This window comes from Labrus bergylta, chromosome 21 (assembly GCF_963930695.1).
Source record: "Labrus bergylta chromosome 21, fLabBer1.1, whole genome shotgun sequence".
NCBI classification, from domain to species: Eukaryota; Metazoa; Chordata; class Actinopteri; order Labriformes; family Labridae; genus Labrus; species Labrus bergylta.
In genome coordinates this window covers 4,256,517-4,283,520 of record NC_089215.1, presented here as the reverse complement: position 1 = coordinate 4,283,520, position 27,004 = coordinate 4,256,517, and the positions used below count along the sequence as shown (strand labels likewise).

The 27,004-nt window shown below is 41.7% G+C and overlaps 3 protein-coding genes across 3 annotated transcripts in view; 2 read left to right on the top strand and 1 right to left on the bottom strand.

Annotated features, from left to right (window-relative positions):
* The window catches only part of sema4gb (sema domain, immunoglobulin domain (Ig), transmembrane domain (TM) and short cytoplasmic domain, (semaphorin) 4Gb), a 45,855-nt gene extending 30,298 nt beyond the window's left edge, over window positions 1–15,557 (top strand). Inside the window, exons 9-15 of the mRNA XM_020630782.3 lie at window positions 604–779; window positions 2,972–3,110; window positions 4,108–4,330; window positions 4,481–4,596; window positions 5,319–5,473; window positions 8,642–8,703; window positions 9,283–15,557. Coding sequence (XP_020486438.2) covers window positions 604–779; window positions 2,972–3,110; window positions 4,108–4,330; window positions 4,481–4,596; window positions 5,319–5,473; window positions 8,642–8,703; window positions 9,283–10,253 — 1,842 coding nt within the window. The 3' untranslated portion in view covers window positions 10,254–15,557. The remainder of the gene's footprint in view (window positions 1–603; window positions 780–2,971; window positions 3,111–4,107; window positions 4,331–4,480; window positions 4,597–5,318; window positions 5,474–8,641; window positions 8,704–9,282) is intronic.
* Window positions 15,558–17,146: 1,589 nt separating this feature from the next.
* Window positions 17,147–21,098, bottom strand: mrpl43 (mitochondrial ribosomal protein L43). The gene is made up of 3 exons (XM_020630783.3): window positions 20,816–21,098; window positions 18,457–18,563; window positions 17,147–17,783 (listed from the first exon to the last, which is right to left on the bottom strand). The coding sequence occupies exons 1-3, from the start codon at window positions 20,944–20,946 to the stop codon at window positions 17,566–17,568; spliced, it is 456 nt and encodes a 151-aa protein (XP_020486439.2). The 5' UTR covers window positions 20,947–21,098; the 3' UTR covers window positions 17,147–17,565.
* Window positions 21,099–21,235: 137 nt separating this feature from the next.
* Window positions 21,236–26,627, top strand: twnk (twinkle mtDNA helicase). Its single transcript, XM_020630784.2, has 7 exons — window positions 21,236–21,387; window positions 21,646–22,282; window positions 22,369–23,071; window positions 24,609–24,849; window positions 25,091–25,198; window positions 25,459–25,600; window positions 25,797–26,627. Exons 2-7 carry the CDS (start codon window positions 21,671–21,673, stop codon window positions 26,133–26,135), a joined length of 2,145 nt encoding a protein of 714 aa, XP_020486440.2. The 5' UTR covers window positions 21,236–21,387; window positions 21,646–21,670; the 3' UTR covers window positions 26,136–26,627.
* Window positions 26,628–27,004: the final 377 nt, after the last annotated feature.

Below are 27,004 nucleotides of genomic sequence, written 5' to 3'. Positions count from 1 at the left end.
TCCAGAGAGCAGATAGATGTGTCTGCAGTCCTTTCCCTCTCTTTTGTCTGTCTCTTAAATGCAGTTGGTATAATTGATGGAAGTGTTCCTAATGCAGGCACTTTTAGTTTCCATACTTCTCTCTTCTGCCAATTTAAAATTCTTTACCTTTTTTTTTATGTGTGGGAGGCTGAAGTGAGCAGAGCTTTTTGGATGAACGACAGGTGTCTTTGGAAAGACATAAACAAAGAAAAATGAAGCACTTTATTAAGTCTGACAAACAGTGAAAAAGAAGTCTCCGTCTCTCTTGTTCTATATCTTCTTAATGAGGTGTGTTAAATTGCTCTTTTAGAGAGAGATTTCTCGCAGCCTCGCCTCCAAGTGCAGCAGAAATAAATGAAATCAGATGTTCCCACTTTGAGATAAAACACTCGCATTAAACTCTACTGTCAAAGGACGTTCTCTTTATTTTATATATGTATCATTTAGAGTCTCTTTAATCTGCGTTGTTATTATCTTTGTGTCACTTTTACTATCATCACAGATTAGTATTTATGTGTAACTACGGAATTTGAAAGTGTGAATGCCAGAATTTAACCGTTTCATCGTCTCCTCTCTGTGCAGACGGACTGGGGCGGTCAGAGGACCCTGCAGAGGAAGTGGACCACCTTCCTGAAGGCCAGGATGGTGTGTTCGGTCCCCGAATACGAGCTGCACCTCAACATCCTGCGCAGTGTGTTTGTCCTGCAGGGTCGAGACGCTCAGAGCAGCGTCTTCTACGGCGTCTTTGGACTCGAATGGTAAGAAACGTCAAATTTGTCCTTTCTTTTCATAGCCTTGCATTATGTTTCTGAGTTGTGCTGGAGGGAAATTACAAAAAAGAGTTACACTCAGGGATGAACTGATTGTATTTTGGCAGAAAGAGGCCTTTGAAATCACCTTTTTCACTGCAGCGCAAGAATGTGTTCGCTTATTATGACACAATTTCATCAGTAGAGCTCGCCAATAGAGGGTGTTGAATGAAAGACCTTCACCGAAGAAGATTTTTTAACAATTTGTTTGAAACATACATACATATATTTAAAGAAACCACAAAAATAAAAATTGTAGATTGAAAATGTTCTACGGCGTCCATTAACTCTTGTTATTAGTTGTACATTTGCTTTTATTCCTCCTCAGTAGAAGAGAGAGGAGCTTGAATGGGCGACGGAAAAGTGCGCCTCAAATGCATTACACACCACCGTCCAACAGGGGGCAGCAGAGGGATACGTCCCATGAATAGAGGCATAAATAGCGGGGAATTCTAGTGTAGTGTTGCGCTACATCCTAGCTCCATCTGTGAGAAAATCCCCCGACCCCCTGCCGCCATCGGGTAACACTGTCTAGGGGTCGACAAGGTCACTGTCAACATGAGAAGGTCCCGCCCCTTTCCTCTCTCCTTCCTTTTAAAATGTCAGGAGTTACTTCAAATTTGGCCCAAATGTCGACTTGGATTTCGGGAAGAACATATTTGATTTCAGTTGTCTTAAATCTAAAGTGAAGATGACTGTGAGCCCTCGTTCATCCACATCTCGATAGCATATCATGTCAGGATGATTTGACCTTTCTGAACCTTTGAATAATCACTCAACGAGGTAAGGTGTCTAGCATTCAAAATCCCTGATAGTCACTGTCAGAGTAAGGGGAACATTTACATATCCCTCCTCCGCACTCCTTCTTGTCTCATTAAATTAGGCGTAAAATGTTTGGATTTTTCCTCGTTCCATCTTGTTCAACATGAGCAATCCCGGCTTTTCTCTTGATTTATGTCATTCTGACTTGTCGTCCTTAAAAAAACAAGACCATTGGCAGACGTCACATTGGGCTGTTGGCACCTCCTTATCTCCTTGTTCTGGTATTTTTAAAGTCTTCACAGTAAATTCTAGATAAGATAATCCACAAAATGAGTGGATGAGTGGAGAAAATTCAAACCCCGGCTGAGTTGTAATCCGAAACAAAAAGCTGCTGCGAGAGCTGACTGAGTGACAATGTCAGAGGACGACGGATGCCGGTGGAATATCTGGCCAGCGGTGCGAGCGCTTGTTTATGCCGATATGCAGAGTCATGCTGCATTAAACTGTCCCAAGGGGTGTTTGGATTGTGATGGAGAGGATAACATTGCAACGGGACAGTAACACCATTTATTTCTCTCTGTAACTTTCCTTTCTTTTCTTTTTTTTCATCTCCACTCCTGTGAGACTCCTCTTTCGCTCTCCTTCCTCTCCTCTCTTTCTCTCTTCAAAAAAACACACCTGCAGGAGTTTTGAGTCGTCACCGCGTGTTAGACTCAAGCGTGCAATGAATGACTAAGCCCCTGAGCTATAAGACTCACCACTTTTGAAGGCAGTCTCCGGTTTCAACCTGGATCTCATTTTTCTCACCTGAATGCTTTTTGAAGACTGAGATGGGCACACAATGGACTTCAAGAATGTGACGCACCCCCCATTACTAATCTCACCTCTAGGGCTTCAGATTAAGGGTTACCTGGTTCCCAACTTCCAGGTATAGAGTGTTTTTCTTACACAGGTGCAGCACCATGACCACAAACAGGGCTGCTTTCTTCATGACTCACGGGGAGTGGGTTTCTGTGAGTGTGCTGCTCAGAAATCTGCAAATACTTAGACATACTTAGCTTCTGGAGATAAACCACATGCCTCTCAGTGACACATCTAACACATGCTCATTCAAGAAGAATGATAAGCACTTAGAGGAAAAAACTAATTGGATGACCTTTACACCTTCAGTTTTCGGAGGAAAAAAAAAAGACAAGCAGCCTTTATACTTTTTTTTTTTTTTTTTTTTTTTTGCCTGATCTGAAATTTGTTTGATATTTGATCTGGGTGGCAGTTGCTCCCCGGATAATATAGCTTCAGTGTTTGTCCAACATTGAATCATTAATCCTGAGTGTGTCCCTCTGGATGTGTCTTCGGGGTTTTGGGGTATTGCCTTTCAGGAAGAACATCAAAGCGTCTGCGATCTGCCAGTACGCCTTCTCAGATGTGCAGAGGGCTTTCGAGGGGCCGTACATGGAGGTGCAGGACTCGAAGTGGAGGGAGTACACGGGGAAAGTCCCGGAGCCGAGACCTGGATCTGTAAGTTTCATCCTTTAAAAACCGCACATTGGGTGCAGTTTCAAACGTAAACGGCAATGAGGAAGTGCCTTAAACAGCATTCTGTCTAACGGCCAGCAGGGGGCGACTCCATTGGTTTCAAAATGAAGTCTAAGGTGGAATGAAGTCTCTAAAAACACCTGAAAGTTGTGCATCATTTGTGCCATCTCAAGGTCTGATGAGTGCAAACACATGCTCGTAAAGTTATGCAGCATGGTGCAGTTTGTTCTTCTTTTGCATCTGATTGTGGAGTTGAGCTTAATGTATCTCCACTGGCTGCAGCGCGGAGCTGTTCAAGGTACTCTCACCCTGACGGAGCTTTAATCTGTCCACGCGTAGATGATAATCTTGTAAATACTGAGGCACAGTTGCCACCAACTCACAGCAGACGCTAACTTTTCTACTTTATCTGGGCATGGCTGTTAGCGCTGTCGTTTTTTGAATCTGGTGTTTTTTTCCATTGAGGCTCATTGCCTTGAGGGGGTTCATTTTGCCCCAGACGTAGGCTTATGAATATGCATCTTTTAAATATGTGCAAACATCACTGGAGGACATAGATACTGTTTGCTCTGCAGCGCAGTTTAGGATGCATTTAACCATTCGCCTCGATTATTTAAAACAAGATGAGAAAATTACCTGACTTCTCAGGAGATTAATTACCTTAGTCAACATTTTCCAAATGTGTTTTTAAGGTCTTAGTCACTATTTGCACGTCTTCTTTAATTCAGCATGATGTTCATTTTGTAACTTCTTGTCCTGTATTGGAGAAAAGAAGGTTGATCTTTGGCATGGCTGACTGTGATAAGTACCACAGCAGCCTTTACACCAGGATTCTTATCCCTATATGCTCAGTTCAGGTTCCAAATCCAAGATAGCTGCGACCGAAAAGAGAAACTCAAGCCTTAGGAACAGTCAATTAACCCGTACGTGACATCACTGTGGCTGTGATAATCACTCACTGTGTTGTATATCTCTCCAGTGTATAACAGATCTGCACAGGTCCAAGGGCATCAACTCCTCTCGAGATCTCCCCGACAACGTCCTCACTTTCGCCAGAAGGCACCCACTCATGGCCAGTCAGGTGCACCCCATAGGCGTGCGCCCACTCATGTTCAAGAGGAGCGTCAACTATGTCAAGATCGTCGTGCACAAAGAGCCGGCGCTGGATGGGAAAATTTATACCATTCTGTTTTTGGGAACAGGTGAGCTTAACCACTCTGAAAAACTCTGCAGACATGCTTACAGCGAGTAAAAATTTCCAATGAGTGTACCTGGAATGACGAGACATTACGTTGCATTTCAAAGTCAATCAGGCGTGTCGATTGAAAAGGTTGTTTCTTTTTTTTTAACAGATGACGGCTGGCTGCACAGAGCTGTAGACATCGATGGAGAAATGCACATAATGGAAGAGCTGCAGCTGTTTGAGAAACCTCAGCCCATAGAGAGCGTGGTCTTATCCTCCGCTCTGGTATGCGTTCATATATGGAGAGTCAAAAGAATACGACTTTAAATACCTTGTTTCTGCTGAAGTCATGCAGATAAATCTTTCTTAGCGATGAACATATTTAACAATATTTTAGTTCCTACATATACTGCCTGAGTAGTGTTGGCAAAGGTTACGCTAAGCTAATTTGCGGCAACCAAGCGATTCTTTCCAAATTTCCAAATCCATTAGGTAGTGACAATAACAACACTTGTGTTTCCAGTTGTAACTTTAGGCTTTAAAGGCTTTATATGCGATTTTTTCATCCAGCAGATGTCGCCCCTTGAGCACCAGCATGAAACCAAAACAACTCGCGCTGCATTGTTGTGTTAGCATGCTAATGCTAGCGATCTTTATTATGCTGGTATCTTCACACTGCATGTAAATTTACCTGAAATGAGCGTGATCTAGAAACACAGTTAAGCAGTGAGTACAGTATGTTATTCTTCTTTTCTCTAGTCCCTCAATTAAACAACTTTTATACACAAGGGGAGGAGTCAGCCGGCCGTCCGGGCGATGTGAACAAACTGAAGATAGGACTCTGAAAACTCTGAAAACATCACAGACAGTCATGACTCACAGAGTTATTTTCAGAGGATATACTTGATTTCTATTACATTTAAGTGTTAAAAATCACATATAAAGACTTTAAAGTAATTTGCAAACACAATAACGGACCGACCAATAATGGATTTTCTATTTTACAGCGGAGCATCTACGTCGGCTCCCGCTCTGGAGTCGTGCAGGTGGCCATGTCGGCCTGTCAGAGGTACACTTCCTGTTACGACTGCGTCTTTGCCAGAGATCCGTTCTGCGGCTGGGACGGGAGGCAGTGTGTGGAAATCTCTTCACGTGCACAGAGGTGAGGGAGCACACAGCTGTGCACACACACACACACACACACACACACACTGGACAGCAACATGTGGACAAACTAAAGGTGCATTCACTCTAAAGGACTCACGGGGGTTTCAAAGTAGGAAAAAACAAACAACGCTCCGGCAATGAAGCTTAGAGAGAAAAAAACCAAAAAAGAGATTTGGCAGAGAAAGAGACAGATTCTTGCAGAGACAGATACATTTGCATTGCTACATCACAGATCCGGAGTCTATATTCCCCAAAGCCTCCTCTGCAGCTCCACCTGTTTATTCTTCTTCTGCGTCTTTCATTTCCTCATAAAACTTTTTCTATTTCTGCTCCATCTGCTGCTGCGTGTGTTTGAACGACAGCTACAGACATTTTCATAACCCTTAACAGTTTGAAAACAGCTTCTTTTTTTAAACGCGTAAAATACAGTTACGTTGTTTACATTCTTTAAAAACTCAAACATTCCCTCAAATAGACTCAAATATTTTTTTAACATGTTGGTCAAATCATACAGTTAGCCGTCCTCACATCCTCATTCGATGCCCCCCCTCTCTTGAAATGATAACAAACCTCCAGAAACATGTGAATCATTTCAGCTCCGTGTACATTTTTGCATTACTTGACCTTTTGTAGTCGATGTTTCTTTCTTCCTTCTTGGCCCCTAAAGTAAAAAAAAAAAAAGTCTGATTAATTATTAATGCAGCTCACTTTCTCTTCCAGCTGAATTTTTCACGTCGTCAAATAATGTAGTCGACCTGGATTTCTCTCCCCCAGCAGCTCAGCTGGAGCTTTTTCTTCTTCTTCTGACGTGGGAAAGTTTGGACTCAAATTAAGATGAGCTCAAAAAGAACATTTGAATTTTAAAAAATACTCAGAATGAATTAACATTTAGGTTCAGTGTCATTAAAACAGGCAGAATTATTCTCTGTATGGTAACGAGGAGAAATTCTACAACCCCCCCAAGTATTTTTAAGTAGAATACATTTTATATGTAGTTTATACTAGTGTTGCAGATCTTGAAATCAGTCTTGGTCTCAAGATTAAGACCACTTGTTGAAGGTCTTGTCTCGGTCTCAGACTGGGCGGACTCTGGATTTAAAATCAAGACCACCACTGAAAAGCTATATTTCCACATCATTACTGTGCTTTGAAGAAAAAGGCTTCTTTATAAAAGAATAAATAACTTCAATTCACTCATAATTTGATGTCTGTGATGTTTTCAGAGTTTTCAGAGTCCTATCTTCAGTTTGTTTACATCGCCAGGACGGCCGGCTGACTCCTCCCCTCGTGTATAAAAGTTGTTTAATTGAGGGACTAGAGAAAAGAAGAATAACATACTGTACTCACTGCTTAACTGTGTTTCTAGATCACGCTCATTTCAGGTAAATTTACATGCAGTGTGAAGATACGAGCAGAATAAAGATCGCTAGCATTAGCATGCTAACACAACAATGCAGCGCTAGTTGTTTTGGTTTCATGCTGGTGCTCAAGGGCGACATCTGCTGGATGAAAAAATTGCATATAATGCCTTTAAGCTCTTACGTAAATATAGCAGAGATAAGTTTTTAACATATACTTTATTATACCCTGAGAGAAATTCTAACAATCAATCCCTCGTCCAATTTTAGTATCGTGCATGTGGTATGAAGTGTATAACTTTGAATTAGTTCTGAGTTGCAGTACTTGAGTAAATATGATTGATTGATTGATTTATAGAACTTTATTGTCAGACAAAGTCTAACATTCGTCTGGCATCACATCGGCTCCATTTATATTTAAGAATGAAAGACAAGATACAAAAACACCAAACAAATATTCAGACACGCCTTCAACTCGCTTTGATCTGCGACTCAGCTCCATCTCAAACGTTAGGACCGACTGGTGCACAAATATTCTGAGATAAATTCCACCACTGTCGGACTAGCACACATGATAATCTGCTGCCAAATCAAACAAACACGCTCTCATACAGAGAGAGATTACTTCAGCCTCTCTTCGTGCTGCAGACTGTTTGTGGCTCCTTTCATTCACTCTGCATGACTGAGCTGCAGACATCTTAATCTGCCATTAGCGGCAGACACGTCAGCCTCTCCTGTGGGGGGTTTTTGTTTTCAGGGGGGCAGCATCACATTTTGGAGAAAGCAGCAAAAAGACTTGAATGTTAAAAGGAGGTTTTTACACTCCTCTGTTCAGGACTGAAGCATACCTTCTTCGTTTCTCCGACGCTGAATTAGCCAGAGGGAGTTAAAGGTCTGCTCTCCGGTGTTTTTATTTACAGAGGTGGTTTGATAGAGATACGGAGATGGCTATAGATGGACACAGTAACATGTTGTCAGAAAGCTTTTATATATGCTGCTCACTGCTGCCTGGAACTTTTCTACAGTTGGACTCAAATTGCAAACTTTTGCTTTCGCTCTTTGAATTCAAATTATTGCTGCAGAAAAAGAGTTGCTCTCTCTCTTCTGACTGCAGATGTTTTGGGTTATTTTAGAATCCGGTTGCCATCTTCTTACTGTTACAGCTAATATGAGGTTGTCAGGATTTGTGATGTGATTGTTTGGCACTCAACCACAAATCCCAGTTTAATACCATAACCTTGATATTTTTGTCTCTTCTACAGAGAAATGTAGAATCTGAACATAGGGGTCGTGATTTTCAGCAAGTGATGTGTTCTGGTTTCAGTTTGTAGTCAATTTGTAGTCCGAGCTGTTTGACTTTAGGTCCTGACAGAAATTAATATCTCATGAGCTCTGAAAATCCGTCATCTGTAGCAGTTGTTAGCCTGTAAAAACTTCATCTAAGTGAGGGGGCGTGGCTTTTGAAGGAGCACAGAGGGGAGGGGTCAGGTGCAGACGTAGCACTGAGGGAATGCTACTTTCAAAATCATGCTTGTTTTCGATAATTACAAACCCTGCCTTAAACTTACCTAAATTGCAAGCAAATCTCGTTCAAATGTGCTTCTCTTTCCGGCTCATATCGCTGAAGTGAGCTCTAGTAAAGCTGCAGTTATAGTTTACATTTTACCGTTCGACTGAGACGCAACATCACATTTGTTAGTTTAGTATATTTTGTTTTTATTTCTACATGCTGTTTGTTTCTTCTGCCTTTCACTGGAAAAAAGATATGTTCATCTCAGTGACGGATGTTTTTCCCTCTATTTCAGGTCAAATATAACCCAGGACATCTCGAGAGGGATCAGAGGCTGCAAGGAGAATTCAGGAAATGGTATGACGACAATACACAAACACACACACACACACACACGCCTTCTCACATACTGTACATGCATTATGTAACATCATCACTCTAGTTTTTTTTTTTTAAGTTTAGCATTTAATTTTACCTGCATCCGTTCCCTTTGATCAGTTTTCCTGACACACAGAGATTATGAGGTGAAAAAAAGTCCAATACTCTCTTTTTTTTTTTTTTGCTTTGAAGCATTTAGCAGCTATTAAAGGATTTCATAGGTGAGCGAAGCCTTACCCATCCCCCAGGTCCCAGAGTACACATTTTTTAATCAGGTCCTCTCTTGCTGGAGGTCATGCGCGTCTTGCTGGCTGCATTGCGGGGGCTCCTTACATTTAAAGAGGCTTATGAAACGTGATGGAGAGTGATGCTGATAGGTCGAGCCGTGCTGGGCGCTCACCTGCACTTTGAATACTTAACACACGGCGACCTGACCTCTCCGTAATCATCCCTCTGTCCTCATGCATTTTTCTCAAAGATATCCACCACTTTATGTTCCTCTTCTTTCTTTCGTAGCTCAATCTCATAGATCTCTTTTCTCTCTTTCTCTCTCTTAAGTGGTTCATCGAAGGCGTTCTGTGATGTCAGGCGACGACGTGCTACTCCAGTGCGAGCTGCGGTCCAACCTGGCGACCCCGCGCTGGACTCTTAACGGCAAAGAACTGCAGGGATACGGACTCAATTCGGGCTACCGCATCGGCACAGACGGCCTCCTCATCATCGGAGCTCGAGCCCAGCAGAGCGGCTCGTACCGCTGCTTCGCCGTCGAGAACTCCGTCTCGGTTTTGGTGTATTTTTACACGGTCAAGGTGCACACCGACCCGTACTTCCCCGTGGAGCCGACGGCAACAACAAACCCCACGACGGTTTCCAGCCCAACAGTTTTCTCCACAACCACCCCCACCGAGCAGCCCCTCCCCTCGCCTCCGGCCCCGATGCCGTCAAGACCGGAGTATCAGACCTACAGGCACATGGAGGCCGTGTACATTTCCCTCGTGGCGGTCCTCGGAGGGCTTTGCCTGGTGCTCAGCGTGGTGTTGCTTTACATCAGCTTCTGCAGCAGACGAGCAGGAGCTCAGGACAGGAAGTTCTCCCAGCAGGGGCTGCAGATCTTAGGGGGCTCTGAAAGAAAAAGGAGCTCCCATCTGGAACTGAAAACCATCTCCAGCCACTGCAACGGCCGCCAGGGTCGTCGCTCCATCTCCGTGCCGACCTTCGGGGACATGGGCGACGGGTTCATCCAGATAGTTCCAGGCGAGGGGGGGTTCTCTCCATGCAAAACGCCTCCCCCTGCACCTCCTCTTCCAATGCCGCCCCCTCTTCCCAACGTGGACTACGCAAACGGGCTCTCTGCCACGCTGCCCAGCGTGCTGAGGAAGATGAACGGGAACAGCTACGTACTGCTGCGGCAGGCCGATCCGGACGGCATGTCCCCGCTTTACCACTCCTTCACAGAGGAGCTCAACAGGATCCTGGAGAAGAGGAAACACACACAGCTGGACTTGCAGCCCGATGAGAGCTCCATCTAGGACAATCGCTCAGTTTGTTGTACCACTGTTATTTATTTTTTAACCCCAATGGTGACCCATCACGTTGTGGGGAGTATCAACTGTTGTATCCAACGCTGCTGTCATTTATCCAGTGTCAGAGTTCCTGCAGTGTCCTAACTGGTTGGAGATGTGCAGCTTCCTGTGTCTCCCAAATTTCACTTCAAGAAGGTCAAAGTTGGAGCTGTGGAAATATCTACCATCGACTGCACGGTTACAAATAACACCGGGTAGAGCGCTAAAGGATGCTACCTCAGTGTAGACTCTCTGGAGACTTGAGAAAAAATGCCGGTAGGATGATGAAAAAACGTGCAAAAGGAGCTAAATGGGACATGGATACAGAAATAAATCAGGCCAGGAGGTAGTCATGAAAGTTTCCAGACTTTTTTTAGTGCAATGTATTATAACGCTTCTATGGAGCTTCAAGTGATAACACCTCCTGAAATCTATCTTTTGTGCATTGTTACACGGCTAAGAATATTTCCTACCTTCTGCCTAACTTAACCCCCACCCCACCCCCCCCCGAAACCTGACAGCAAATCCAGCACAAAGTTTTTTTGTGGTAGCTGTTTCGTCGTGGTAGACCTCCCCCTGGTTTCGGGAATTTCAGTGTTCATTTATGACCAAAAATTGTTACACAGTCAGGAACAATGGAACGACGAAATTGGCGAGCATCCCATCTACTGGTGTGTGGATACGGCGGCTAATGAGGAAGCTACCCGTCTACCTGAGTGACTCTCAGCTCCTCCTATGAACTCACTCATCCATCACATTTAATGATGATGTTATTTTAGACAAGCTCAAGTATATGTGAGCATCCAACAAGATGGACAAGCAGAGAAGAAGATTATGCTACACAATGGTTAGCATCATTTCACATTTTGACATTTAAGACTTTTTTTAATCGAACCCATTGTTAGGCTGCGAGTACTGTAACATTTGTTTTCTTGATTTATTCATATCACAATTATTGCCATGCATTTTTTAATCTGAAATTGAGGAAAATTGTTAAGAATTTCAATCATAATTACCAAGAGCCATGGGATATTTTTCGAAGTGGTGGTATTGGCGACCAACAATCTACAACATTCAAATATGAAAAGCTTACTATGTGACTTTTAGAGCAGATTTCAAACCAAACAAATGTTCTCCTTGGACACACTTCCTGTATCCCTCAGCTTCCGCCTCCACACTTCCTCTGTCCTCCTTTCCTGCTCAACAGACAGACTCTTCAGGCCAAAGAAATTATTTTCTGAGGTTTGGAAACTCTGTCAGTTGTACTCTGATGTGGACACTCCCTCATTATGTTCCTAGTTACATCGTCCCTGAGTTGGCTGAGCCGTCACTCGTCCCCCACGTAGAGCGGTTGGAGAGGGAGCAGTTCACAAAAACATGTATGAAACATACTTGAGCCGCTCAATGACACATGTACAAGCTGAAGGTAGCGCCGTCCCGTCCATGTGAAAACAGAGCTGAGAACAACAAACCCATTGGGAGTTCTTTAGAAGGTCATTACTCCACAGTGTATTTAAGTCAGGTCCATGACATTTTTACTTTATCAGTGTGAATTTTGCTTGTGAAGCCTTTAAAGGGAAACATTACGAGATCCTCAAAAATATAGAAGCTCAAACCAACGAGCGTCTCACACATTCATGACCCTTTTTTTGTTGTTGAATCCAATTAGACTACAGGTACAACCCTTATTGTGTCTTTATAGGAGCATGTTCGGTTCTTAGAAGATACATTTTACTTGTATAATCACTTCAAGAAGCCAAATCTGTTACAGTACACAAGAGCTCAGGTGGTACAGTGCGACGAATCTCACATTTCAACTTTAAAACACAGTTTCTTGACTTTCCTCTGTCCTTGTGTGAATCGTTTTAACTGCATCACTGTTATATATGTTTGTAGCAATACAGTATTGTGTCAGTGCCAATGAAACAACATCTGTAGCAAACTCAGATTCTGATTTCTTCCTGTTTTTGAAAGGCAGCTTGAGCAGTGTGTTAAAGAGCAGTGGTTAGTTTGTGGTCAGATTGATTGAGTCTATTGTCGACCTCAGGCTAGATTCAAGGCCCGGGGAGGCTGAAAGAAAACTATGACACACACACTAGAAACAAACAGACGAGATGCTGTTAAGAAAACGCTTGCTCGCTTGTTCTATATTTAAACTGCTAAACACAGTTATACTCTGTCTCTGTCAGCCTGAAGCTTTGTTTTTTAGATCACTCATCAAACCTTGAAGATGTCGCTCCTACCTTAGACATCAAGATTTATAGTTTCACACCAAGAGATTTAAAAAAGAAAAGAAACACAGGATTATTTTAGTCATGTTGAAAAGTGCAAAAATTATTTTTAGGGAGATGTGTGCGTTCTTTGCCGCAGATGGGCTGAATCAGAGCAGAGGAGACCTTCGCTCATGCAACCTCAGTGTTTACCTTACATTAGAGCATTGCCAAAACAACAAGAGCTGCAAGGTGAACAGCGCTGCGATTGAATATCACATGTAGAACTTGAGAGGGAAGTGACCGAAATGAATCTCTAAGTGGTCTGTAAACGTGTCACAGACAGTGTTCAATAAATATCTGTCATTCAGGAAAAGTGTTGAATCAGCTAATGTCCTCGTGGCTCAGCACGTTGACTCGCTGTGTGCATTTGTCACTGAGAGAGAGAGAGAGAGTCAGTGACACCTACAGCAGTGCTTGGCTCGCTTCCAGAGAGAGGAGGACGACGAGGGCTTCTTGTCTGTTTGAGTTAGAGCGCGACCGTCTCTGCAGGTGGAGGCAGACAGGAAACATTTGACCCGAGTGTCCTGGTTAGCCATGCAGGAAGAAGATGTTGATACAGAGGCAGGAGCTGATTTACACTTGTGGGTTTTATAGGTGTCATGTTGTCTGCCTTCAATGCCACATTAAGAACCTTTTATTGAGCCCTTTGAACTGATTTTTATTCAGGGGAAAATTCACACTAAAAAGACAGATTAGTGTCTTATTGTTGACACATCAAATTTAGTCATATATCTTTTCTTTAGTTGGCAATTGTTAGGATGAATATTTTCCTTTTGTTCGCCTCTATACCAGTTATAAAGGCTGTTGAGAGTTTGTGTTCAATTCACCCTTTGAATTCAACAGAACATGGGAGGACATTTTTTGCCAGAGTTCATTTCATGTTTGTTTGTCTGTTCCCTTAGACAAATGATCGGACATTACCTTGTCTGTTTTCAGCCTGCTTAAACCACTACTGCAACTGATTGTTTACTGATTCTTTTGACTCTGTTCTCTCTGTCACAATTGCTATGCTAACAATAATTTTTATGAAAAGGGGGGAGTGGATTGGGGGGTTCAGGACAGAAATCAGTCTTTCAACCAAACAGACATTTAATCGTTAGCTAGATTGTTAGCCCTTGCATGGAGCTTCTTCTGCCTTATATTATTTCAAATAATCATACGGAATATGTTGTATGTACGCACCTTATCGATCGTTTTATTGAAGGTTTAAAGGTTCAGATTGAGTCTACTGGGCATATTTCAAACTCTATGCTAATCTAGATTTGGGAAATTTTTTCGCAACTTGATTAAAATTGCTACATTTCCAATCAAACGTGAATCATTGCGCTCCATTAACAAGTATTCCTAATGCTGTCCACACTGCTGTGACTATCCAAGTGTTTCCATGTTATGTTTTTTTTTTGTATAGGTAATTCAAAATGTGACAATTTTTTTGGTTGCGTTAAACAAAAAATCACACTGTATGCAGACGACTTTCTTTTATACATTGCAGTTCCCAGAAGAGTATCTGTGTTGGACACTGTCATGTTTTCATAAGAACTGAAGAGTTTTTAGTCCAAGTTCAAAAAGGGTGAAAGATGATTTAAAAACTGGAAGTCACCATCACCATCTGGTTCGTGGACTTGACTTCAAGTTTTGCATTTTGGCTCTCGTAATTTTTATTGTTGGCACTCTGTATTGGCTTCACTGCATTCCTTTCTTGTGTACAGTCTTTAGTCCTGGCTCTTTTCGCAGAGAGCAGATGACAATACAGCTGCTCCTGTTTGCAGACTCTAATTTGCATGTTTTCAGCTTTACGCTGTCAGCTTTATTTTGCCCTTTTCCTTGTTTTTATCCTCACACCCCCTGCTCACTTTCTGTGATGCCTTTTTTGTTCTCCCGTCTCATCACCTCTGCATGACAGTATCATCCATTAAACCCCATACTCACATCCACACTCTCTCTCTCAAGGACCCTGCTGAGTTTACAAAGGGCCCTGATGGCCTCTTATCAATTAGAACCAGTTTTCCAAGAGCCCTGCAGTTAATTTGTGTTTTATGAAAGCACCTCATATCAACTGGGTTTTCTGCATTTGTTTATCGCGAGGGACACAGTAATTGCCATTGCCACATTTATAGCTAATGTGATTTGTTTTATTGCACTAATTTCCAGCGAGACTCAGACGGAGTGAAAAGAAATCTGTGTTCCTGAATTACATATTTTTTAAATGATCCACGGTAACTTAAATGTTTAAATCATGCAAGCATTTAATTTTATATAAAGTGAATTTTCAAAGAAATGTTTTTGTTGGCTAACGTTTAAAAGTGTATAATTGGTACAACATGGCACTGCACTTAACCATGTATTATAGCAAAGCTTCCATAATTAAGTGGCCTCATTCAAAAGTTGTTGACATTTTTTAACAAAGGGAAAAAGAAAAAGCCTCACATGAATCTGCAACCATTGCTGCTGCTACGTTTTTTATTCCCGTTTAAGGACATTGTGTTTACAATAGACACTGGATCTGCACTGTATATGTAACTATGGACTTTTGGTTCAACGGGCTAATTTATTAGCTACCTGTACATTGTTTCTGTACAAAAAAAAACACCTGCATTCACTAACATGACTTATACATCCTGCTGTGTCAATTTGCAAGATACAGTACATTTTGCGTAGAAGTAGATTATTTCTCCAGATGTTGGCCAAAGAAAGTGGTGTAAAGAATTCACTATTTGTACTGTTGATTTGTCAAGACATTGTTTAAAGTCATGTAGTTTTCCTTTGTGAACTGTGACACTTTCCATCCAGTTGGTTCTGTATGATGTTTGATGTAGATAATCCAATCTAAGTTGTCTTCTCAGAATTGAACTGACTGATGTCATATCCTTGCTCCATGTAGTTTAAACACCTGAGCTGTTCAGAAAGGATTTTTTTCCATATTGTCTGTTATGTCTTATTTATTTGAGTTCATTAAATTTCCACTTGCTTCCTTGCGGATTAAAAAAAAAACACTTTGCATTCTGTCCTGCCTGGGGGAGAAGTCGGTGTCAACAGCCCTGAGGGGGAAGCCAGGAAATAATATGCAGAACATGTTTGCACCAAAGCCTATTCTCCAGACGCCGTGATGTTTCGGATGTTTTTAGCTTGTGGCGACATGCAAGGCCACTGTCTTCCACTGGGAATGAAACCCACATCATCCCGGAGTCATTTACATACATATATGACTGACAGAGCGGAGGTACATTTTAACCTTAGAGGGGGGATAATGGCCATTTTCAGAGCGGTGTTCAAGGCAGTAACTTAGCAACAGCTTCTTTATTTAGAGCCTTTAATGTCCTTGTTGGTCTAGCTGTGCCAGGTCCCCCGTGAGGAGAACACAGTAGTTCTGATATTTACCGTTACCATTAACATGCATGAGACAACAGAAACCTTTTCGACATCATCAGCACCATTAATGGCTGGAAAGCAGAATCAAATTTTTATACATTTTGTTCTCTAAAGCTAATTTCTTCATGACAACTATGTGGGTGCTGAACATGGTGAAAGCCAAAAATCTGAAATCCGGGCTCCAAATGTGAGTCAACAAACCAATGAGTGATGTCACGGTGGATATGTCCAAATATATGGTTTATAAAAAAAAAAACAGGAGAGTACAAAAAGATCAGACAGCTAGTGAACCTGGAGACATATTCTCTGCGTCATCAACCTTTACCTAACAGTTACCTAAAAGTTTACAGATAACTTATTTTAATTGAAGTAGTGACAGACAGCCTGAGGGGCCTGATGGCAATTTAGCAGAAAGTAAAGGAAATCAGCACCAGCGTCCTGCTGCAGAACTCAATTTCTGTTTCTTGCATATCACCATCCTCTGCAGTCATCTCACGTTTCTATTGTACATACATTTTCACAAATAATAACCAAACCATTTCCCTGTGGCTGGAGTTATATAATATACACAGTATAAACCAACAGATTAGAAGTCATCAATCATCAGAAACAAGCGATCTGTCCTAGGGGCACCTTTCAAGTTCTCTCTGAAAACTCAGCTCATTTGTATTCACCTGGTGATTAGAAGTTGTGGTGAAGAACACAGAGGTCATTTGTTGAGGGGGAAGCAGGGTCACCTCGTCTGCCTTCGCTTTCAAATTATGATGAATTCTGGGTAAGAACTGCAAAGAGAGGAGTGAGTCATTTCGCCAGCATCAGTCTTGTTAAATTTTTTATTTTTTTTTGGGGGGGGGGGGGGATCACCCACTGGAGGAGTTTTCTGTCCCCTCACAGCTGAAACAGAGGACAGGAGGAGGTTAAGACTCGTCCTTCAGGCTATCACACAACCATCTGTCATGTTCATTTAAGATTGAGTCATCTAAGGATGTGACAACCTTCAAACCTCAGTATGAAAACATGTACATTCCTCTAGTAGTTCAAATATAAAGGGTGATCATCTGCCGTCTGTCTCTTTTTCGTCGAGGTTAGTAAACTGCAGTTAAATCGGTCAGACGTAACACCACTGTACATCAGCTTTGCTCTGTTGATCTTCTCCTGACAAGCTGTTCAAACACAACTCAAAAGAGAACATCTAAATTTAAACACCAGAAGGCAGCATGTGCACAATTTTTTTATTTTATTTTTTTCATTCCAACTTCTCCCAAGCGCTGCTGCTGCTGCTGCACCTTCTACAAAAACATCTTCAAATATCCTTGAGATTAAAAAGCAGTTACTTGCTTTTTTTTTAACAATTCCTGCTGACAAGCCTCAAGTGCTGGATTCTTGTAGCGTCTATTCAAATGTGGCATTCAGATCTGGAGCAGTGTGCTCTTTCCTGAACCGCTGAAGGGCCATCAGCCCGGACGACAGAAGGGCATATTAAAAATAAAAACTCACATCGTAGTTTGCAGAATATGTAACGAATGAGTTGGGGAAATTTGCTGAAAATATTATTTATTGTTCAGGGCAGACATTAGAAAAAAAAAAAAAAGACAAATCTTGCAGGAAGGATGAGAAATGACATCCGAAGTGAGTCCTTATGGAGAGTCCTGTTTCTGCGGTCTGATGGGGCCGATAGATGGAGGCCGGTTGGTGAATGGGTTCCACTGGCCCTGGATGCTCGGGCTGTCCGTGTGGAAGGGCTTGCGGATGCGGACGATCTCCAGGCCAGACTGATTGGTCAGTTTGGTCAAAAGCTCCAAAATCTGCGGAGATGTTTTGTTTGTGACGATCTCTTCCCTCACATTGCCGTTCACTGCAGGAAGGAGGGAAAAAAGGAAAAAAAAAAACGAGTGTGAGTGACTTTAAAAAGTGATTCCCTTTCGCTCTGACAAATCTGCTTGTGAAATTAAAGAGCGTCAACAAGAAGTTATGATTTTGGGAGAGACTATTCAGGTGAGTCCCCCAGTGGCATTTCACTTCTACCTGAAAGCGGTTCTTAAAAATAAAAAACAGAGTGATACTGCCACCTACAGTATTTATGAATTACAGCAAATAAGTACGTGACTGTAGTTTGCCTCTGTCTTTCTTACATACTGTATAGTAATAATAATAATAATAATAATAATAGCTTGGATTTATACAGCGCCTTTCAAGAAACCCAAGGACGCTTTACAGTAGAAGTATTTCTTTCTAAATCTTCTCACATGCATCAACAGATAATTTGATTATTCCATAAACCTGACCACACAACCATCATCTGACATACAGATGATTTGAGAACACATCTTATTTAGAGTTTAAGTTTTTCACAATAAGTGCGATTTCAAAAGAACACTATGCTTTAGAAGACTGCTTAGTGTTAATACTCTTAATATTTGTAAAAGGAAAGATTTATGTCTTTTTAGTTTTAGTGCAGGTTAGAACAAGAACGTAATATTCAGGTTCCAGATGCCCCCCCCCCCCCCAAAAAAGTCATGAGCACTTACAGTATTCTGCAACTATTTTGGGTATCCTGCTCGTCTGTGGAGACACGTACACGACAGTTGAAGGGTTTTTCTTGGCGTAGTCCACCACTCCCTCTTCTATGAACTCCCTGAAAAAAAGAGCAGACGGAGGCAAACGTGCTGTGGTCACTCTGGGGTTTGGTGAAAACAGCGTGTAGATTCAAGATTCTTATTTGTCACATGCTCATACAGATGTGCAGTGAAATGTAAAGACTGTTCCGCAAGGCCATGCAATAAACACTCAAATTACTAAAACACATATATACAGTAAAATAGAAATATTATGTCAAATTAAAAAAATTAATTAGTTGAATATACAAAATATAGATGGCGTGAGAGGTGATCTGTCAACAGTATGAGTGTGCAAGGTCTTCTTATCGAATTTGCAAAGACTATTTGTTAGGCTGCTGATAATTATTTTAATCTTTGCCGAGTTTGAATGTTATCAAGTACTGTGTTTGAGCTCGATAGGCTACTTTTACTGTACCATTACTGTATGTACAGTTGAGGTACCTGTTCTTCACTTTAGAAATATTATATCCTGCTACTTTCTTTTAATTTCAAATCCTTTCAGAGTAAAATAATGTACTTTTAACTAAACTCCATTAACAGGATAGCACAAAGACACCATATAGCATACAGAGCTCATATATACTGTACATTCTATATATTTTATTATATATAGAATTTATATTATAGTTCTCAGACGATACTGCGGTAGTGGGGTGTATCAGTGGTGGAGAGGAGACAGAATACAGGATGCTGGTGGATAACTTTGCAGCATGGAGTGGGAAGAACCACCTGGTGTTAAATGTAACAAAGACAGAGGAAATGGTGGTGGACTTTAGGAGGGACAGGCCTGAGCTAAGCACCATCTCTGTCCTTGGGGATGAGGTGCCGGTGGTGGAGCACCACACAGAGGCCGTCGACAAGAAGGGTCAGAGCAGACTCTACTTCTTGAGGAAGCTTAGGTCTTTGAATGTGTGTAGCAAAATGTTATCCATGTTTTATCAGACTGTTGTGGCAAGTGCCTTTTTCTTTGCAGCCGTCTGTTGGGGCAGCAGCGTCATGGGGCTTGTGACTCTAAAAAGCTTCACAAGCTGATTAGGAGGGCTGGCTCTGTGCTGTGGAGCCCCTGGAGGTGGTGATGGGGAGAAGGGTGATACAGAAACTGTTGAACATTATGGACAATAACATGCATCCCTTACACAATCTCGTGTGTGAACAAAAGAGTGTTTTTAGTGGGACAGATTTAAAAATACTTTTTTTACCGACTGCAATTGCACTTTATAATGACTCACCTTTAAGTGAGGACAGAAGACATTTAAACTTTAGCCTGAGCTGCATATATCATATATCAAACTGTATTGTGGGCTCATGTTTTTTGTATGGGTGGGATATGTGTGTATATATGTGTTGTGTTGTGTGTTTGTATGTATATATGTGTTGTGTGTTTGTATGTATATATGTGTTGTGTGTTTGTATGTATATATGTGTTGTGTGTTTGTATGTATATATGTGTTGTGTGTTTGTATGTATATATGTGTTGTGTTGTGTTGTGTGTATATATGTGTTGTGTGTTTTCCTAAATTTCCCTGCTGGGATAAATAAAGTATATCTTATAATATTATTATATTAGTCTAGATTATATAACATTTCATTATATTACACTATATTGTTCATATTGCACTATATTATATATATATTTTTTTGCATTCATTTATTTTATTTGAAAAAATATAACAACAAAAAACAAGCAACCTACATAAAGATTAAAATATATATATATATATATATATATTATATTATATTATATAACTGCACTCTGCATTATTGTAGTACAACACTGCCTCTCTTCTCTGCTGTTTTTAAGATTAAGATAAACTTTATTGTCCCAGTGGGAAACTGGTCTTTTACTTCACAGAGCCCAACAATAATCATTAAACTCCAGACAAGTGAGTTACTAAAACCAGAAATATGTAATAGTTAAGAAAAGTGATAAACAATGCAGGTACATCTCCACATCTTCACACACACACTACTTGCTGCTATTGATCATACCAAGTCACTTTAATCATCACTTTATCTTCATCATCGTCATTTTTTTATTTTTTTTTTATTTATCTTATCTATTCTGTTGAAGGTGTATTTTGAGCTACCTGTCTGAGCTGCTGCAACACCTGAATTAAATAATAAAGTATTATCCTATCCTATATAACAAAGCTTACACAATGCAGCATTATTTATATGCACATAAATAAATCCTAGCTCTCTGTCACACAGCTTCAAAGCTTCACACACTTTTTAAAAATTAATTGAAGAGTTTTTTGTTTTGTTTTACCTGACTCCTAAAGAGCCCTGCGCCTTTTTGGAGAAGATGATGGAGATCCGTTTGAGCTGACAGACGTACCGACCGACGCCGTTTCGAAGAACACTCTGCAGGAAGCGGCTCTGAGTCCCTCTGGCTGTCATCTTTAGCACACACCTTCACGCACAGGTGTTAAAAATGTCAAATTTTGAAACTAACAAGGGAGGAAACACAGTCCAAACGAGCTCAGGTGCTGCAACACATCACAGAGGACGACTTCACGGGCATGTATGCGAAGTGGTTCGTCGGGGAAATGCTCCGGAGAGAAACATTTAATACACAAGACGGTTAAAAAAAAAACATTATCCTCATGTGAATTAATCTGTTTAAGTGTTGACTGTGATTTAAATGTTGTTAAACATAATACAGAAGTGAATAACATATATATAAGTGTAGTATTAAGCTGACATAATCACATTCATTTGGTGGTTTTCTCCATTTTCTCGGTGTATGTTTCACACGGACTTGTTTTGAAGAAACACCCGAAAGCCCGGGCAAGAAGACGCACGCAGCATGGAGGAGAAGTAGGGCAGATAACAGAGACAGTAAGCTGGAATATGAGTGTTTTTTCTTTATCAAACGTGCTTTTTTTTTAAGTAAAGACCAACACATATCTCTGGTGTATTTTTTTGAAGTTGTCAGTGTTCATTTAATAGAAAAAAAAAGATGCTTTAATGCTTCACTGCCTTCCCTTAACATGTTAGCGCAGGTCATTTAAAGCACAGCAGCAGGATCTTTGTTTGGTGTTATGTGTGTTAGTCTGATGTTGATATTTTCCCCTCCTGTTGTCATGTCTGTTGCAGGTTTAATGTCCTAACCAGGTAACACATGTGGAGGAGGTTGCTCCAGGAGGGAGCTGCCTGCATGCTGCAGGTGGCAGACCACAGATTCCTCCACCAGAGACACTTCTCATCAGTCTGTGTGAGACTCCATCAGAGGCTTCTCCACAGGCAACCTCCTTGCTCCAAGCTCAGGGGAAAGGACTACCTTCCCAGTTGCACCAGGGCTTATAAAAAGGACGCCAAGTTGGAGTTTCCTGCGAGCCCCATCACGGTCACAGATGTCAAACAGTATCTCCGCTCCAAAGACATTTCCTTCCACGACGGCTACAGCTGCCTCCACGTCCCGAGCGTCTTCGTCGAGCCGTCCGAGAGGAAGGACAGCTTCTCGTTGTTCGTCGACAAAACCACCGGGCAGTTTCTGTGCAAAGACACGCTGGTGGAAGGCAGCTGGGAGGACCTGCAGGACTGCCTGGAGGTGATGCAGAAGGACGAGCAGGACTGGCTCAGTCCCCGCGTGCTGCTCGGGTATCCGGAGAGCGTGGAGGAGCTGGAGGAGAGGGAGAGGGAGCTGAGGGAGGTGCGGAGGGTCTGGTCCAGCTCTGTGCCCTTCGCTGACCTTCCTGAGGACGAGGCTCAGCTGATTAAAATCATGTTCCAGGTGCTGTTAAACTTTTAATGCATAAGACTGCATGACTCAAGGTTTGATTGAGGTTTATGTTGTTGTAATATTTTGTGTTTTTCCAGATCACCAAGATCTCCAATGCAACACTGAAGAAGTTTGGTGTGAGACTCTTCAAGCCCACGAAGAGCCTGGTGTTCCCCTGGTTTGGCGGGCCTGACTCGTCCCTGAAGGGGGTGAAGCTCCTCTCCGCTCAAAGCTCGGACGCTGAAAAAGTGACTTATAATGAAGCCACAATGCCAAAGTCGAGTTCTTACTACAACCTGTTTGGCCTCCCCCTGGTGGGCCGCATGGACCCGGAGGTCGTCCTGACAGGAAGTGAGCTGGACACTCTGGCTGTGAGTCAGGCCACGGGATTCCCCAGTGTCGCCCTCCCACGCGGGGTCAGCTGCCTCCCACCCATCCTGCTGCCTTACCTGGAACAGTTCAAGCGGGTGACGCTGTGGCTGGGAGACGACATCCGCTCCTGGGAGGCGTCCAAGATCTTCTCGCGCAAGCTCGGCCTGAGGCGCTGCTCGCTGGTGCGGCCCGGGGAGGGCAGGCCGCGTCCCGTGGAGGCGCTGGCCCTGGGGAAGAACTTCAACAACATCATCAAGTCGTCCATCCCGGCTGCTCACAAGTCCATCGTGTCCTTCAAGCAGCTGAGAGAGGACGTGTACGGGGAGCTGATGAACACCGAGCAGGTGGCCGGGGTGAAGTGGGCGAGGTTTCCTGAACTCAACAGGATCCTGAAGGGACACCGCAAAGGAGAGCTGACGGTTTTTACAGGTACAAGAAGATGTGTGATATATATATATATATATATATATGTAAAGGCTTTGAATGTTTGAAATATTCCTGTTCAGATGTTATGATCAATTGGCAGATATAGAATATGGCTTTCATAATCAAGTTTTTATTTGTATTTGATCACCTAAAAGTGAAATCCTGCACACTGCTCCTGCGAAGTATCACCAATTTATTAGAAAAATCACAACGTTTCTGTCCATCTGAACCTTTGACAAGTGAGTCACCTAAAAGTAAAAATGATATTTTGGCTACCTTAAACTAGCTCTTTAAGGACACAGATCAATCAATCAGTCAAACTTTATTTATACAGCACCTTTCAGACAAATTAAATTGCAGTTCAAAGTGCTTAACAAGAGTGCAGAAAAGTTATTGGTGAAAAAGTAGTTTATAAAATCATTGAGAGACCAATGCACACCAATAAGAATTAAAAAATGTGTATAAAAATATAAGAAAATAAAATACCACACATAAAAGCAACAAGATATTAAAATAAATACATAAAAATTGTCGTAGGATAAAAAAGACAATACAGTAATGTTAAGATTTTAATTGATATAAAAGCCAGACTGAATAAATGAGTTTTAAGACTGCGTTTAAAAATCTCTATATTTTGCTTGATGATGCATAGAGTCAGCGTTGCACCCCTCACCCTCTACAGTAGCCTAGAATGGCCGAAATTACAAAACGCCATTCCTTGACCTTTCATGAGTTTTGCAGTTATCAGTTTGGTGCAATATGCAGCGTCGCCACTTGATGGTGCTAAAGTGCACATATTGATCCTTTGACACTTGAGGGAGAAATACATTTTGGCCTTTATGGAATAACACAACATTAAAGCAGAACTGATCAGTATTTCATTCTAATAACAGCACATCAGATAGACTGCATAATGTGAAAGATGCCACATTTACTGACTATCAAGTCAAAGTCAACTTTAGTGTCAATTTCAAAATATGCCAAACATACAGTGGAATCGAAATAGCGTTTGTCTCCGTCCCGCGGTGCAATACAACCAAAATAAGATAAATAATATTTACAGTAATAAATTCTAAAGGTACAAAACAAAATGGTAATTAAAATACAATTTAAAGAAAAAGTAAACTTGAAATGTGCAGATAGATAACTTCAGAGTTGTTAGTCACTCATCTCAGTTTTTGGTTGCAGATCGCACCAAACTGAAAACACTCGACGTCCTTTTAGCGTCTTCAGATCATTAGTTTATACATTAATTTTATCTGTAAACATCCACAACATCAAATATAATCATGTAATTCGATACATTGTACCCGAGTTCAGAGCTAGTTTTCATCTAAAGTCCTGTAGATTTAGCATTCACCCACAGAAGAGGCTTCGCTTTATTAATAATCATCCTTTCATTACAGAGAAAAATGTGTTTTGAATGTTACACCTTTGATTTGAGGTGCGCACATACTCATCTGTTTCCCACTCTGCACATTTTTTAAAAATCCAACACCTGAAGTTTACCTACATCTACGTTTGTCTCTGTGTGATCCAGGTCCTACAGGCAGCGGTAAGACCACCTTCATCAGCGAGTTCACGCTGGACCTTAGCATGCAGGGGGTCAACACGTTATGGGGCAGCTTCGAGATCAACAACGTGCGTCTGGCTAAGATCATGCTGACACAGTTCGCCATGCAGAGGCTGGAGGAAAACCTGGAGCAGTACGACTTCTGGGCGGACAAGTTCGAGGAGCTGCCCCTCTACTTTATGACTTTCCACGGGCAGCAGAACATCAAGTGAGTCAAATCAGGGATCACAGGAATCCAGATAGATGTGTTATGGTAGGATAACAGCATTTATCACATTTAATGGGTGTCAGTAATTTATCTGGATGACTTCAGCAGTCGCAAATTTGTCAGAATTGTACCAAAACTCAGCTGCAGTATGATACGATTTTACAAATCAAATTCATATTATAAAAAAATGATATGTATATGAATATTTTTTAACCCGGCTCTCCTCCTGCCTTTTGTGCAGGACAGTGCTGGACACGATGCAACATGCTGTCTACCTGTATGATATCAACCACGTCATCATTGACAACCTGCAGTTCATGATGGGCCAGGAAAACCTCTCAGTGGACAAGTGAGTAAAAAAAAGGTACAAAACATTTTCAGGACAATGTCCATCACATATACGCAGCTGTGGCTCAGTGGTAGAGGTCGGGGGTTCGATCCCCAGCTCCTGCAGCTACATGTCGAATTGTCCTTGGGCAAGAACATCAGTGTGTGAATGTGTTGGTGTGACCTGCGGTGTAAAAAGCACTTTGAGTAGTCAGAAGATTAGACCAGTGCCATTCACCATTTACATATATATGAAAATAACTGGTGCTTCTTGTGGTCCAGGTTTGCAGTCCAGGACCACATCATCGGAGCCTTCAGAAAGTTTGCAACCAACAGCAGCTGCCACGTCACTCTGATCATTCACCCGAGGAAGGAGGAGGACGACAGAGAACTGCAAACAGCGTCCATATTTGGTTCAGCGAAGGTAAGAAGGAGGAACGATGCATCTTGTTGTTTTTGGCTCACCGGCTTACTGCAGGATGTGTCTTTCACAACGGGTTGCTTTTATATTCTCATGAGTATAATGAGCTTTTAATGATTAAGAATACACATGAAAATAAAAATGTATACTTCCAGACCCTCTCTAACAAGCTTCACCTTCCTCTCCGGCTTCCCTCCAGGCCAGTCAAGAAGCCGACAACGTCCTCATCCTGCAGGAGAAGAAGCTGGTGACGTGTCCCGGCCGCAGGTCGCTGCAGGTGACCAAGAACCGCTTTGACGGAGACGTGGGCATCTTCCCGCTGGACTTCATCAAGTCCTCGCTCACTTTCTCCACTCCCAAGGGCAAACACAAGCTGAGGAAGGTCACCGCCAAACCAGAGAGCGAGGAGGCCGAGCGGGGGGAGGAGGCGCCGAAGGTGGAGGAGGTTAAAAAGGAAAAAGCGGCAAAAACGACAAAGACTCAGAGAGCTAACAAGAATCCTGCAGCTGGAAGTGAGATCATGCAGAAGAAAAAATAATGCAAAGACGGTTATTGTTTTGTGTTACTGTATATGGAAAAGCAGGCCGAGGTCATCATAAAAAAGATAACATGGGCGCCATTTAACGTCCATAACACAAGGTCCAACCGAGCCATCATAGAGTTTATGAAATAATAGTTTGGATTGTAATTCAGAATAAAACATTCAGTTAATAATCCAGAAAAGTTTAGATAACTAAAGATTCATTTCTACCAGCCAGAATGTGAAATAATGATTTAAAGTGTTTTAAGTTAACCTACTACAGTTTGTAAGCTTCACAGTGTTCTCCGTTAAAGATGAAATTCTACGTCAATCATTTCAAAGATATCATGACACTGTCAGCTGTCTCTGTAACGTCAACAATCTCAGACTGTCCACATGAGAGGATGACATCAACACTGACGTATCACCATAATGTGTTTTCTACTGACTTCTTTTCTACGAGTTGTTAAATGAGCTGTTTTTTAAAATAAATAAAATGTGAATAAAGAAGCTTCTTGTGTGGTTTTCTTTGTGGTCAGCAGGGGGCAGTGTGTGCTTAATATGTCAGGTAAGTCTCCTATCGAAGCAAATTAGAATTAGCATCCACATTAAATAGTTTTGAAGTTATTGAAATATGGCAGACTGTTAAACACGTGTGTGTGTTACAAGAAGAGTTTAATAATAACTACCAACCATCACTTATTAAATCTGAAAATAAATGGACAAATAAATAACACATGCAGAATCCACAAATTCATATATTATGTATACAGTATATATATATTTGTAAGGTTTACTTTTGGGCTTTTTATGCCTTTATTTTAGAGATAAACAGGATAGAGTCAGAAGTCAGGGAAAGAGAGAGAATGTGGGGAATGACATGCAGG